Source organism: Acomys russatus, chromosome 31 (assembly GCF_903995435.1).
Source record: "Acomys russatus chromosome 31, mAcoRus1.1, whole genome shotgun sequence".
In the NCBI taxonomy this organism is placed as follows: Eukaryota; Metazoa; Chordata; class Mammalia; order Rodentia; family Muridae; genus Acomys; species Acomys russatus.
This window is the reverse complement of record NC_067167.1, coordinates 40,989,527-41,003,926: the sequence shown is the minus strand read 5'-3', so window position 1 is coordinate 41,003,926 and position 14,400 is coordinate 40,989,527. Positions and strand designations below refer to the sequence as shown.

General features: G+C 39.0%; 1 protein-coding gene across 6 annotated transcripts in view; it reads left to right on the top strand.

Moving 5' to 3' along the window:
* Positions 1–14,400, top strand: part of Ralyl (RALY RNA binding protein like) — a 675,570-nt gene that overhangs the window by 630,339 nt on the left and 30,831 nt on the right. For 5 of the 6 annotated variants that reach the window (XM_051139878.1, XM_051139877.1, XM_051139879.1 and 2 more), the window contains one exon: positions 8,699–8,871. The exons of the other annotated variant lie outside the window; for it this stretch is intronic. In XM_051139878.1, the coding sequence (XP_050995835.1) occupies positions 8,699–8,871 (173 nt within the window). The remainder of the gene's footprint in view (positions 1–8,698; positions 8,872–14,400) is intronic. 6 annotated transcript variants of the gene reach the window in all.

Sequence of the window (14,400 nt, the reverse complement as noted above, 5' to 3'; positions counted from 1 at the left end):
CACACACACACACACACACACACACAGTTTTTATGGTTGTATGTCTATATGGCTGGTTTATATTATGAAATAACCAGAAGGGCAAACTGCAAGAAAGAAAGGCAGAGATTGTACATCATGCAATGGGCAGAATTAATCTACATTAAAAACAAATCTCTATCACAGAAGGATGCAAAAGACAGTGGACATTATTTGGTCTAGATTTACTCTGAAGAGCATACTGAATACATACACAGCAGCTTTGCCTGCACGGTTACAATGTTAAACTGAGAGTTAGACTGACTATCACAGAGGCCACAGGCTTCAGTCAGAGTGGATGAATGGATCTTAACCCGTATGTTTTCATGCAGCATAGCATTCTAAAACAGTAGTGTTCAAAAATGGCTATATTATAAGTTAATATCAAACTTCTCAGTAAAAAATATTGAAAAATTTAACCCTGATATTCAGGCTTGAAACTTCGACATCTAGAGAGACTTTTCAGTGAGATCTGCTGTGCATCCAGCTCACACAATTGCTTTAGCTGCCTGACCATTACAGAGTTCAGAAGTCTTTTGGCTTTTACCTGACTCAACTATTCTTTATTGTCACCTAATGCCATGTACATATAACAGTCAATTAAAAAGTTTAGCATCTCTAATGCTTTTGCCTTTCCAAAGTATGGGAAAGAGGAATTAACATGCCTAACCTGTGAGTTCATCTAAACTGAATTAAAGTTTTGGCTGGATCACCTCTGAAACTCCTGCCTAAAGCTCTATCAGCAAGTCACTTAGCTGCTTCTCTTGTTTATTATGTGTTCTGAGCTATTAGCATCACTCCTCTCTGGCCATCTGCAGTGAATCAAGCTCAGACTTTAAATCTCAAAGGAAGGAGTATTCAGGGCAGATTTTCATTCTCCTGCCTCTCTTGTAAACACCGGTGCCCATACTGAACATCCCTGCTGCCCCGAGTCCTTGGAATGCAGCCGATGATGCTCACAGTTAGACACAGTGGTTTGAACTCGGCTTCTTCCTTGCTTGACAGAAATGACAATGCTGCGAAACGAAGCTCCACCGCAACAATGAAAATAGAATAACATTTCACATGTCAGACTGCAGAAGACAGTTATGTATCTAACTGAAGACCATCTGAAAGTCCAAGTCCAGTTTTAATATCAGAATTCCCACAAGGCTCTAAGTTATCCCAGGGATAAATAAAAATGGGTGAAGATGTGTGGAAGTCCATAAAATAATCCAAGGTCTTCTTCGGTTATCTCTGCCACAATTTGCCTGAGGACTAAAAAGTTTTCATAGAAAAGCTATAACAGTTGGTATCAGGGTCCATAGATAATACTTGAGAAAGAACGGAAGAAAGAAAGGAGGGAGAGAGGGAAGAAAAGTTTAGAGCTTTGCAGTGGAGGTACCAGTTTCTTTCCCCTCAGCACAAGATACTAGGGGAACATACATTTGGGGACCAGAGTAACCCAAAAGATACACTTTAAATGCATCTCCAAGGAAGTAGTAGAGCAGACCGCCCTACAGAAACAAAACCCCTCTGTGCTTGCATAGCAGCTGTGAATCCTCAACACTCCCCTAAAACTACAATGATCGCCAGGTGGAAGAAAACGTTACACAGCAGCAGCAGAAGAGAAGAAGGAAGAGCTCAGAGGAAGCAGAGGGTACAGGACAACAAGCCTCTAAAACAACACAGAGTAAAACAACAAGTCAACAACCAAAACCGACAGATATCCTCAGGGAGGAGAGACAGAACTGTTCTGATGAAATATCAACAAATCTATAAGACTCAGTGTTCAAAAGGCACACAGAAGCTTATAGAAATTAGCATATAGTGTCATAAATAAATAACTTAGTGGTTGAAGGGGCAAAGATGAAAATACTCGGGAGGAAGGTTATAATAGAGCTGGGCACAAAGATGAAAGAGAGAGAAATATATGCTAAATGGAATAAAAGGATTGTGGGGAAAAAATGAAAAAAAAAACATTTAAAAACTATTCTGAGAGACAGAGAGAGAGAGAGAGAGAGAGAGAGAGAGAGAGAGAGAGAGAGAGAGAGAGAGAGAGAGAGACAAAGAGAATTTAATAGTTAACCAGTTTGAAATTATTTACTGAGTTCCTAAAGAAATGCATGAAAATAGATGCAAACCATACCATGGCATTGTGTATCCTAGAGCCTGAGACAGAAAGACGATCTTGAAGCTGTGAGGAAAAGGAGAAAAAGCCAGAGAGTATGTTCTCCCACCAGCTACCCTGAAAGCTGGAGGGCACACACACACACACACACACACACACACACACACACACACACACACACAAAGAGAGGGAGGAGGGAGACAGACAGACAGAGACAGAGAGAGATTGACAGAAAGAAAGAGAGACAGAGACAGAGGCAAGGCCTGCGGATACTGGGGAAGGACCTTACCGCCTAATACTCATTTCTACTACCCAAACTACTAAAGGTGAGGATGGCTAAATGGCATTTCCAGGTATGCAGGCTACCAAAAAACCTTACCAACAAGTCACATGTTAAAATACACATTGAAATTAGATGTATTAACATTTAATTATGCATTAAAATTTTAATTTATTATAATTTATTCAGATTACATCCTGTTCTTCAAAACAGGACTTATTAATACTGGGCTACAAAAGCTGCATGTTTGTAAAGAAGCTAACTCTGAGGAAGACTGTCAAGAATCTTCTCCCATACCCTCAGATATACAGAAAAGCATACATACACTGACCACAGGCAAAGGCCATTAGCAAGACTCTCTTCAAGACCATTGCAATCTGCGCCGGGCCCAGAACTCAACTCTGAGTAAAGATCAGGCCAGAAAATATTCAAATGTCAGATAAACTAGTTGAGCTGTGCTGTGAGGTGTTGGCAGCACCTGGCCAATGTGGTTAGGCAAACTGTGACTGTCAACTGCCTTTAGCAAAGTTAGGTGCCTATCTCCAAATAGACTGAGAGACTAAATGTGTCCATCCGTATGTAGACCAGTCAGGGGCTAGGTCCTAGAAATGGAAAACATTCATGGGTGAAAAAGATAAACATCTTAATCGGGCAAAGAAAAAAGATTAAATCTAACACTTTCAAAGTGATGATTCTAAGAGGGAGTCTTGGGTCAGCAGGAAGCCTACGTGAACTTTGGATAAGCTCAGGAGGCACAGAAAGCTGTCGGTGAGAACTGTTAGGTCGCTGCACCAGATTTGGTCTTGTTCCATGTCCTGTCTGCGCTCCGTGTTCAGCATCATCTTCTATTATTCGGGTACCTGGTGCTTCCCAATCTTACTCTGTTAGATTCACTCCACCAGATAGCTCTTATTTCCCCAAGCCCACTCTCCACATCCAGTGTTGATCCGGCCTCCCTTGCTCTCTGCACCCTAATCTCCTTGTTGAAGTGTCTTTCACATATACGTCACTTGAAGACTATCACCCAGTGACGTCATAGCCACCTCACTGACTGGTCCAGCCATCCCAATTCACTTAGCACACATTTTACTCCATCAGTTGTTTCCTGTCTGGCTCATCTTCCCTATGGTGAGTAGATCCATATTACTGAAACAGAAGGCTGCAGATAAGTGTGAGTCAAAGTTAGGTGCCCCATAGAGATTGAATCTAACTGACTAGTAGTTCTGAGACATTTCGAAAATTCCTCATAAAAGTTACAAGATGAAAGGAACAATAATCTCCCTCAAAATCACAATATTTAAGTAATCATGTTTTGTTATTTTTAAATAATTTACATTAAAATTTATATAAAAACCTTGTGAACAACTTGGAGTTATTCTCTCTAAAAATCATTTATGTAACTGATATTTTAATCAAGAAATTTCTCATATGTAATCTTCCTGAAATTTTATTTATGTGGTTGTTAGTAATACCATCTGTAATGAATTGAGTATTTAGCAGCAGCATTTTTAAATCCTTGAATTAAAACTCATATAGAGGTTTAAAATAGAATATTTTTTCAAAAGTTTCATATTGGTATGCAAAATGATTTCAGAATACCATTTTAACTATAATGAATAATGGGAGTGTTTTTGTATCAACAGTCTTTTCCGTCATCTGCTAGGTACCGTTCAGCTGGTAATTATCTAATAAGCCAGGATGCCAAAAAGCTAATTGCCACCTCAACCAATTTTCAGTTGTATCGATAACTGTGACAAAACCCCAATTTAATAGAAAGGTTTTGGTGACAAATTCCAACAATTGCAACTTGTTTCTAGTATTAAATACAGCTTTTAAAGTAAATATATAGCGTTTGAAGTAAAATTAGATATGCTGAAAAATATTTTAATATGAGGAAAAATTTTAATATGAAATGATTTCTTTTCATGTCATTTGGAGCCATAAATATTTCCCCTTAAACAAAAATGGCAATCATTTGCATTCCTTCTTCTCTATAGTCATTGTTTAGCTAAAGTTTGTTCTCTTACTGAAGGGATTTCTTCATTCTCAACTTGGAGATTATCTCCTCTGTGAAGAAATTTAAAGTATTATCTTGCAGAATGTCAGATAAGCTCCTCTGCATCCTGGTGATGCATTAGGAGACAGCAGAGCCTGCCGACTCAGAAGTCTTTCTATGGATTCTTACTCCTTCTTGCTTCACTTATGCCTCAGTTTGCCTGTGCATAAATGAACAATAATATCTTATTGACATGTGTTCCAAGACTAGCGCCCATGTGTTGCATGGCCATCACTTTAGAAGAACTCATTGCCTCACTAACTTGTGGTCCTTATAAATATTTTCCTACTATAATAGTCTTATAGTTTAGGTAACACTGCATATTATGTTTGGCATTAACTGCTTGCTCCTGCAGTCCTTGTCCATACTTCTAACAAAAGTATAACACTAACTCACTTCTCTGCTCAGAAAAGAAATTCATCACTTTGACACAAACAACACAATAGAGAGGCTCTAAGAGATGCCAAAATACAAAGGTAGCACCTTTCCAGAACATGCAGATACTCCACACTTACTTTTCTTTTGAGGAGTTGTCAGTATAAACATGAAAAATTCTTCCCTAAGAGTACCATCTTGGCTGTGGGCTCTAGTACAGGATGTGGCAGTAATGTTTATTTTGACTCCTCAGAACTTTAGTTTGCTACAATGGTGCCAAATTCAGCTGCCTTTTTGTTTGGGTAAGAAGAATTTGAAATGAAGACAGAGGTTTTTATTATTTGATTCCATACAACTCATGAATATATTCGAAAATGTTTCTATGCTAGGCTACAAAATAGACAACAGAGAAGAAGAAATAAAGAAAGAAAGAAAGAAAGAAAGAAAGAAAGAAAGAAAGAAAGAAAGAAAGAAAGAAAAGATATATACCAATATTTCTGCCCCAAAGAATCTCTGCTGATAAATATAAATGCTCACACATGTGTATACGCGTACACACAACACATACGTAGGTATTTTCTCACATGTTTATGCAAAGAATTATGCATATAAAACAAATGCTACAAAATTTAGATTAAATCAAACAATGTTATTCATTTCTAAAATAGATAACTAAATAAATAATTCAAAAAATAGAATTAGTTTCTTTGCCTTAATTATAACAAAATATTTTTTGAACCAAAGTTGATTGCTCAGAGGCAAAACAGCAGCTTAATGAACAACTTATTTCATGTGTGATTTATTCATGAATCCTATGATTGTTCAGGGTTTGTGACACTCCACACCCACTGAGCCAGTGACAATGGTCTATGCTGACCACACCTTACAAAAATGCAGGCTGGCCTCATTTCTGTTAAAATCCCATGAATCAATTACCATCATAATTAAGGGGTATATTTTCAACCCAGATAATATCTCCTAAGCATTTAAGCTTTCAGGCTAATGAATGGAGGAGGATAGCTTACAGGTTTGTCGTTCTAAACTTGAACTGTATTAATGCACTGTTGTCTTTGAAATATACTCTGAAATGAATTGCATGCATATTGTGGGTAACAAAGACAGTTGAGTAACTTAATATCTTACATTTGTTTAAACAGAAATAAAAAGGTCATGTGAAAGCCAGTACACAAAATTATCTCTTCAGTACATTCTCAAAAATCCAAAGTAAATATTTTTATAAGATAGTTTCTGTATAGTAATCAAATAATAAAGGATACACTTTAGAGTTGTTTTGAGCTTCTGTGCTCATGTGTTTTTGTGGCCTAAGGCACATTCACATCTTTTCATCATTCAAGAAAACAACTGCTTTGGGAATTTAATACTACATTTTACCTCAACTTTTAGAACAAAAACTACAGTTCATTGAAATAGTAACTAGCAGAAATATGCACCCCATGTCTTACATTCTAATATTTATGGCACCATTTCTATTTATAAGCCATAGAAAATAAGAATAACAGAATGTATCAAAGGATTGCCTTAAAATAAACCTCAGTTTGCAATGAACATTTGCATTATTCCTATGAGGCTGGCAATGACTTTGTGAGGAAAGTGGCCATATTTTGAAACAAGGCCTGACATCTATAACATTTTTAGTCATCATTCACTGATCCAAACTGATGCTGGTGCTGAGGCTTGAATATATATGCATATATGTATATGTGTGTGTATATATATATATGGAGAGAGAGAGAGAGAGAGGGAGAGAGAGAGATTGCACTGTCTCCCTTTAATGCAATTATACACATTGGTGCCATCCTTGGTAATCTCTAAAATATTTTCCACATACATATTATTAATCTTCAGAGAGCAAACTTCATGTGTTTATAGGATGTAATTACATGGCAAAGCTTAGAATGAAGTACAGTGCCACTGCTAAGTAACTTAAATACCATTGGAGCCCTGTCATCTGGCAGAGGACGGGCCATATCACACCTTTCTGCCTTTTTTCCAACCACATTTATCATTTGGAGAATTGAAATAGAGAGTGTATAGACACACATTATTTGTAGAAAAAATACTGTGATAATATTCAACAATGTGTAGAAAAGGTTACTTGCATATTTATTTATTCGCATATTTATTTAATAAACTTTTTTCAAAGCTTATTATGTTTCATCAAATTTTATAGATCAAAGGCTAATATCTTCTTAACTCACATTATGAGAAAAATAGGAAATAGATGTTCCGGATTTTTACTCTCAAGTTGTTTTCATTGTCATGAAAAATTAGTAAGTAAGCTTAAAATGCAGTCTATTTAAAGCTCAAATCAAACAGTGGAACAATACTTCAATAGAATAATAGTATGCAAAATTAATGAGAACAACATAGCTTTTAGCAGTTTGAGCACAAAGGGGAAAGCTGGAGAAAGAGAAACAAAACATTATCTTATTTGTCCATTGTTTCTTGGAATTTTCACAGGAGATGACAAAAACAGGAGAGAAATAACTGCTAGCTATGTTGTCAGCATTACTTGCATGTATGAATTTCTGCAAATCGAACGTGCCAATGTGGCAGAGGGAACTCTGTTAGTGTGGAGTGTGGCTTCGTGCCAATGTGGCAGAGGGAATTCTGTTAGTGTGGAGCGTGGCTTCGTGCTAATGTGGCAGAGGGAACTCTGTTGTTAGTGTGGAGTGTGGCTTCGTGCTAATGTGGCAGAGGGAACTCTGTTGTTAGTGTGGAGCGTGGTTTCGTGCCAATGTGGCAGAGGGAACTCTGTTGTTAGTGTGGAGCGTGGCTTCGTGCCAATGTGGCAGAGGGAACTCTGTTAGTGTGGAGCGTGGCTTCGTGCTAATGTGGCAGAGGGAACTCTCTTGTTAGTGTGGAGTGTGGCTTCGTGCTAATGTGGCAGAGGGAACTCTGTTGTTAGTGTGGAGCGTGGCTTCGTGCTAATGTGGCAGAGGGAACTCTGTTGTTAGTGTGGAGCGTGGCTTCGTGCTAATGTGGCAGAGGGAACTCTGTTGTTAGTGTGGAGCGTGGTTTCGTGCCAATGTGGCAGAGGGAACTCTGTTAGTGTGGAGTGTGGCTTCGTGCTAATCTGGCAGAGGGAACTCTGTTAGTGTGGAGCGTGGCATCATGCTAATCTGGCAGAGGGAACTCTGTTAGTGTGGAGCGTGGCTTCATGCCAATGTGGCAGAGGGAACTCTGTTAGTGTGGAGCGTGGCTTCGTGCTAATGTGGCAGAGGGAACTCTGTTGTTAGTGTGGAGCGTGGCTTCATGCTAATGTGGCAGACGGAACTCTGTTAGTGTGGAGCGTGGCTTCTCTTGTTGACCACTTACTGTTTGCAAGCCACTGTGCTAGCGTTTTTATTTTCTGCATCAAACCTTAAGAGCTTAGGAAGCATTTAGTGCACGCAGAGAAGAGAAACTAGGCCCATAGCAGGGCAATCATTCGTTCCTCGTAAAGCACCACATTCCCACTAAGTAATAAATCTTGACTGTGATTCTAGACAGGGCTTCTCACTGAGAGACTACCCCTCTCAGAGTCTCATGTAAAATCATGTGTTTAGGTAGATCAGTGTAATGTATTTATTTATATATTGTTACCATCTCGAGACCCTACTTTTTCCCATTTTCACTTCTAAATAGATATGCTTACATGTAAACATACAAAGACATATGCATGTAGTTAGATGATTGAATAAATTACTGAATATATCCATGTCTTTCACGAGCTCTTAACAGCTCACCCCTTTTAAGAGTTCCCTGTTGTTTTGTTTTGTTTTTTTCTTCTTTCATGGTTTTTCTAAACGACTTATGAGCAACCCAAGGTAGTAGCCATGTGCTTTCTGCCCCCTAGAAGCTCAGAAGAAGCAGTTGGAGGAGAGAATAGAACTGATACAAGATGAATGTGTGTCGGAGAACGCAGACCACTCCACAGAGGAGCCTGCTGAAGGAGGGCAAGAGGCGGATGGAGGAGAGATGACTGACGGGGTGGAGGAGGACTTCGACGAAGACGGGGGTCACGAGCTGGTAGGAATGCAATACTTGGTGTCCACATCTGCCGGGTGGCAGCAGTAGCATTTGATTATATCCAGCTAACAATGAGATCATGTGAGGCTTTTTAAAATCTTGTATGAATATGTTTAAAGGCACATAACTATGGTGCTTTGTACATAGCAAGTGCTCAATATATATATATATATGAGGGTGGAAATGAAAGTAAAATATGAGTACTATATACAATGTTAGGTATACATAAAGTCCCAAATCAAAGGCTTTCTTTCCCACATTCTCTATCATGGAAGAAAGTTTGCATTTGTATAGTTAAATGTGTGGGTACACATAATACGCTAGTGACAAAAAAACATCTCTTGCAAGATACATGGATCCTCTTTTTACAACTTTTATTTATTTTTGTTTGCTTATTTATTTTTGTCTATGCATGTACACACATGCTTTACCACATGGATGCGAGTCAGAGAACAACTTGCTGTAGTTAGCCAAACCCAGGGAAGAGAGTCATGTTGTCAGCCTTATAGCGAGCACACTTTCCCACTGAGCCATCTTGGTGTTCCAGGTACCTGTAGCTCAACAGTTTTACTTACTGACAGTAGTCACATGCACTAGCTGTGTGGCCAGCCACCCTCTCCACAACTGGCCTGCCATGGCAACCTATGGTGACCTTATCATTTCCAGTGTCAGCGTTGCTTGATAATCAATCATTATTGTTTAGGAATTTAGCTAAGACCTTATTTTCATGTTTTATTTCCCCAATGTTGAAATTAGTATACTGTTCATTTCCAGGCACTCTTTCCTTGTCAACTATAGTAGACACTTGGTAAAAACATGTCGATATTTCGACCATGAAATTAAACATTATATCACAAAGAATTTAATTAATAAAGGTAAATGAAAGTGTGAATATTTGTATGTTAGAGTGTATGTTCGGGTGTGTGTTGTATGTGGTTACCTCTCAATTGTATCTATAGATGATCTTACTTATTTATATGCATATATTTACTAAATGTGTAATAACAGGTTCTTCCTGGTAATATTATATTCCTATCTGTTTTAAAACCTATTGTTGCTTAAGTAATTTTGTTACGGTTATTGGCATTGTCTGATATGGTGGTAAAGTTCTCAACCAATTCAGTTAAGTTGTAATGTCAGCATTCTATATTGATTTTTAATATCCACCATTATTTGAATTTCGTGGCACATTCATTTAAGCTTTTCAAATATAAGCTTTCGGCAATTACCACGTTTCCTTCAAACTTTCACTTCAGATTGAGGTTTTCAAACTGTGAGGTCTGCCTATTGTTTTGGAATTATAATGGGATGAATTTATCAAAGAAAGAAGAACAAGGGTTTCTCAGTGCCTTTGTGACAAAAGCCTAACTCAATAGCATAGTTTCTCTATGTGCTCTCATTTAACATCTCTGAGTATTTTTTTGAGGGGTATGCCAAGAGGATTTCATGTTGCTGTTTCCAATGGTTGCTTCTCTTGATAGGTTTCTCAGCAGGGCTGTACATAACTACCCACTTCCTTTTACTCTGAGATTTCCTTTATTTGCCGTGTCTTCACTGTCAGTCTACTCTGCTAGACATAGCTCTTACATAGTCCTCCCTAGTATCCCAAGTAGGCCAGAGCGTTGTGGTTGCTACTTAATATTTCTATCACCTTCCCAAGTTGAACTCATGAAATATCAGAACTTTAAGAACTTTATTCTACAGACTAGGGAACTCTAAATTTACATTTGTATTTCTAATCGAGTGATAGTTTGAGATAGTAAACATCTCAAACAAAATGGCCAGAGTAGTCTTGATTTTTTTCCTGCTATCTATCCAAGTCTTCTTCACTGAGTAAACACTGTCGCCCATATACACAGTTATGAAAGTGAAAATGAAGATGTTATTTCTCCTCTTCTGTTACTTATTACTTCTGTCTCCAAATCACAACAAAATGTGAGGTATGCATTCACCACAAATTCCCTGACCGAATCCACTTTTCTGTTCAGACTCTTTCTATCAGGCTTGAGTGACCACTATCCCCAGATGAAGCAAACAACAGGAAATGAAAGGAAAGCATTACAATCAAAATGCCGTGTAGGAAAACAGGAAGCCCAGCGCTCAGCACATTCTGTGTTCAACATGAACTTCTGCCTTCCACAGAGGAGGACTGGGGGTGGGACATGTATGCTACTTCTGTTCTAGATCCTCAGGGTAGTTCTGGAGATATCCTTGTCACTAGAAAAGACAGTCTCATCCTCCTGAAATATTTGCTCCTATGTACGAGAGACCTCTGCCCAGAGTTGTCTGTCTGAGAGCTTTTTCTATTCCCAGAACCCAAAGGGCTTCAGTCTTCAAACAAGAACTAGAGCCTTTCAGGTGACTTTTTGAGGCGAATGTGTAGAAAGACTTCGCAGCATTGACAGGAGGATGCTTTGGTTACTCTTGACTTTTTGCTTTAATCCCACAAAGAGGATGAGATAAATTGGGTATCATGTTTTGAGACAGATCCTCCTTTCATGATTGAATATACGCATGTGGAAAATTGAGCAGAAGTATAACGCACCCCACCCCCATTGGAAACGGATACAAAATGAAGACAGAGATGACAGCCGGCCATGCTGCTTTTTGTTCCTGTAGAGCCCACATTCAGAATTACAGCTTTTGCACAAAAGCAGCTTCTCATAACCTGCACAAGGAGAAGAAAAGTGCCACCATGGTTACATAATTGAGAAATGGAGAAAGCCAATTAGGAAGTATCAGCATCACAAGTCACCACAGATAAAAATCTCAAGAACTGGGGTCCAGGTGAGGAGTGGATCATCTCAGCCATCATGAGATCCCTCCAACTATCCTAAGAAATAAGGGATTCACATGTTTTCTGAACTGACAAAGAAAATGTTGCATGTATGGTTTTAGGCCCAGATCCGTCACCTTCTAGTCAAATCAAACCTTTTGCTGAGCCTTAAGTTTATTGTGTTCAACAAAGTAAGATTAAGTCAGAAATGTCTTTGTGGATTTGTGTGTGTGTGTGTGTGTGTGTGTGTGTGTGTGTGCATATGTGTGTGCAGTGCCATGTGTGGGAGCCCATGACTGTTCAGGTCCTCCTGTGTGGGTGGACATGTCCCTGCCGGTGCTGGCAGGTGGTAGGGATCAATATTGTTTTCTTTTCTCTCTTTCCACCATATTTGAGACAGAGTCTCTCAGTGGACCTGGGTCTCACCAGCAGGCTGGACTGCTTTGCCAGGGGACTGTAGGGATCTGCCTGTCTCTATCCCTACTCCTGGTTTAGCGTTCCATTCTTTTCTTTCCAGACATACTCACATGGGTCCTGGAGATGTTAACTCAGTTCCTTATGTTTGTATGGCAAGGAGTGTACAGGCCACACTGTCTCCCAGCCCAAGTCAAAATCCATGTCATTTGACCATACATGAGTCATGTGTCAGAAAAGCAACATGTTTAATAGGGTAGAACTTGATCATGCAGTCATGTGGATAATCCCAAGCCTTAAGAAAGGACTGATTAGAGACATTGGTAACTAGATGCACTAAGATTTTCACCCTGAGTCTTTTCTTTATAGTTGGAGGCTTGAGGAACTAAAGAATTAACTCATTATATAGAGTACTTTACCTTGTTCTGGGACTTAGGGTATAATAAGTATGGATGGTTTTTAATGTTGAGTCCTTGCTACAAAAACAAAAACTAGAGAGTCTCTCCCTCCCATTCATTAGTCAAAAGGGTATTTCTTGGTGTTATTTACACTATTTTCTCATTTGCCAACCATACGAATGAATTCATTCTTGATGTTCAAAGTGGAAGTGAAAGCACAGATTTCCTCTTTTGCCATTACAGAGGATAATATAGGTATGCAGATAGATGACACCGTGATGCAGTGTAGCAGGGGACAGAAATCAAAAGACACCTGCTTCCCAAATGCCCAGGAGGTTACTGAAGCAGAAGCACAATTCTGTTCCAGGAGAATGAACAAGGAAGTAGGGATCTAATGTAAACCAACTAAGGTCCAACACAGTAAGCTAGTGGGATAGCTAACAGGTCCTGTGTGGGACAAGAAGGAGCTGAGGTCATGAACACTGGCTGCTAAGCAACATCTACCAAATATCCACCAAGTGAATTCAACTTCCCTGTGTCAATCTAATCATAAAGCTTTAGAAACCTACTTAGCATGAACATGGTACTGTCAAGACTTGCAAAAATTGCCGCAGTGACTGCTTCAAGTGTGGAATTATGAAACTAAAGGCAATGACTTCTTGTCTTGGGTAGCTTCGTATTGCAGAGACATGGCAGAATCCTTTCATGCACTAAAAAGCAGACTTTGTCTTCATTTATTTATGAGAAACCACCCAAAGCTAAAAATTCATGAAGCTATAGAACTCTATCCCAATTTATTTATTAGGACATTAAAAGCAAATTAGAATTTATTTACAATTAAACTCAATACCAGTGTGGTACATGCACACTATCAAAGCACCACTCTACTCTTCTCTGTAAATATACCCACTAGCAAACATTTACAAGGTTTCATTAAATGAATGTCACAAACTTGTGCTGTAAGAAAAAAGAATGAAAAATCTTACTTTTTAAAGGGATAAGTGTTTGCTGATTCTTAAGACCACAAGCCAAATGTATAAGAAAGAATGTGAGATGGTGACAGCAATAAGGGAAAGAGCTCTTAGGAGAAGAATAGCACACACTGAGCACAGATAGTTCACTATCCTGGCATAATAGCTTCCAGCTCCACCTTGAAAGGTGTCAGATTAAAGAGACAGCAATGCTTCTTTCAGAGAAAGAATTTTCTAATCACCGCTCACTATTCTACACAACCTTAGAGAGCACCTACTTAAAATTGAAAATCCTTCCAAAGCCGTAGGAGATGGCATAGGAGGTAAGTGCACTCGCTGCACAGCTCTGATGACCTGAATTTGGCTTCCCAGAACTCATGATAAAGCCAAGCAGGACTGTGGGTGCATGTAATGCCAGTGTTCACGGCAGAGACAGCCTTGCTGGGGTTTGCCGGTGTCAGCCTTGCTCGTGGCCCAGTAAGATGCTCTTTCTGAAGACAATAAGATAGAGAATGTTAATGAAAGGCATTGAGTGTCCCCTGTGGCCTCTACACATAGGGCCTCTATGCATGGACAAATACTAACACATGTCTGCATACACCACACTTAGTGCCCCCCCCCACACACACAAACACATTTGAGAAAGAAAATATAGATTATACATTTTATGTGACAGGACATGTAAATTCGCATATAACATGTTTCCTTTTCAAGTGATTCCATTCTTTCTTTACTTCCACCAAACATACTCTTTTTATACAAGTTAATGTAATCATGAATAAAGCACTAGAAAAGCTAGAAAAGCACTTAGCCTTCTGCTACTTCACAAAGACAAACACACTCTTCCCTGGCCAATTTACATGTAATATCTAGTGGGTGCTAGAAAACCGGTGAGTCCATCTGGGCAAGCCATCCAGGAATCAGTACTTAACATCAGGCTGAAGTTTGGAACTACAAAGCAAAATCATTC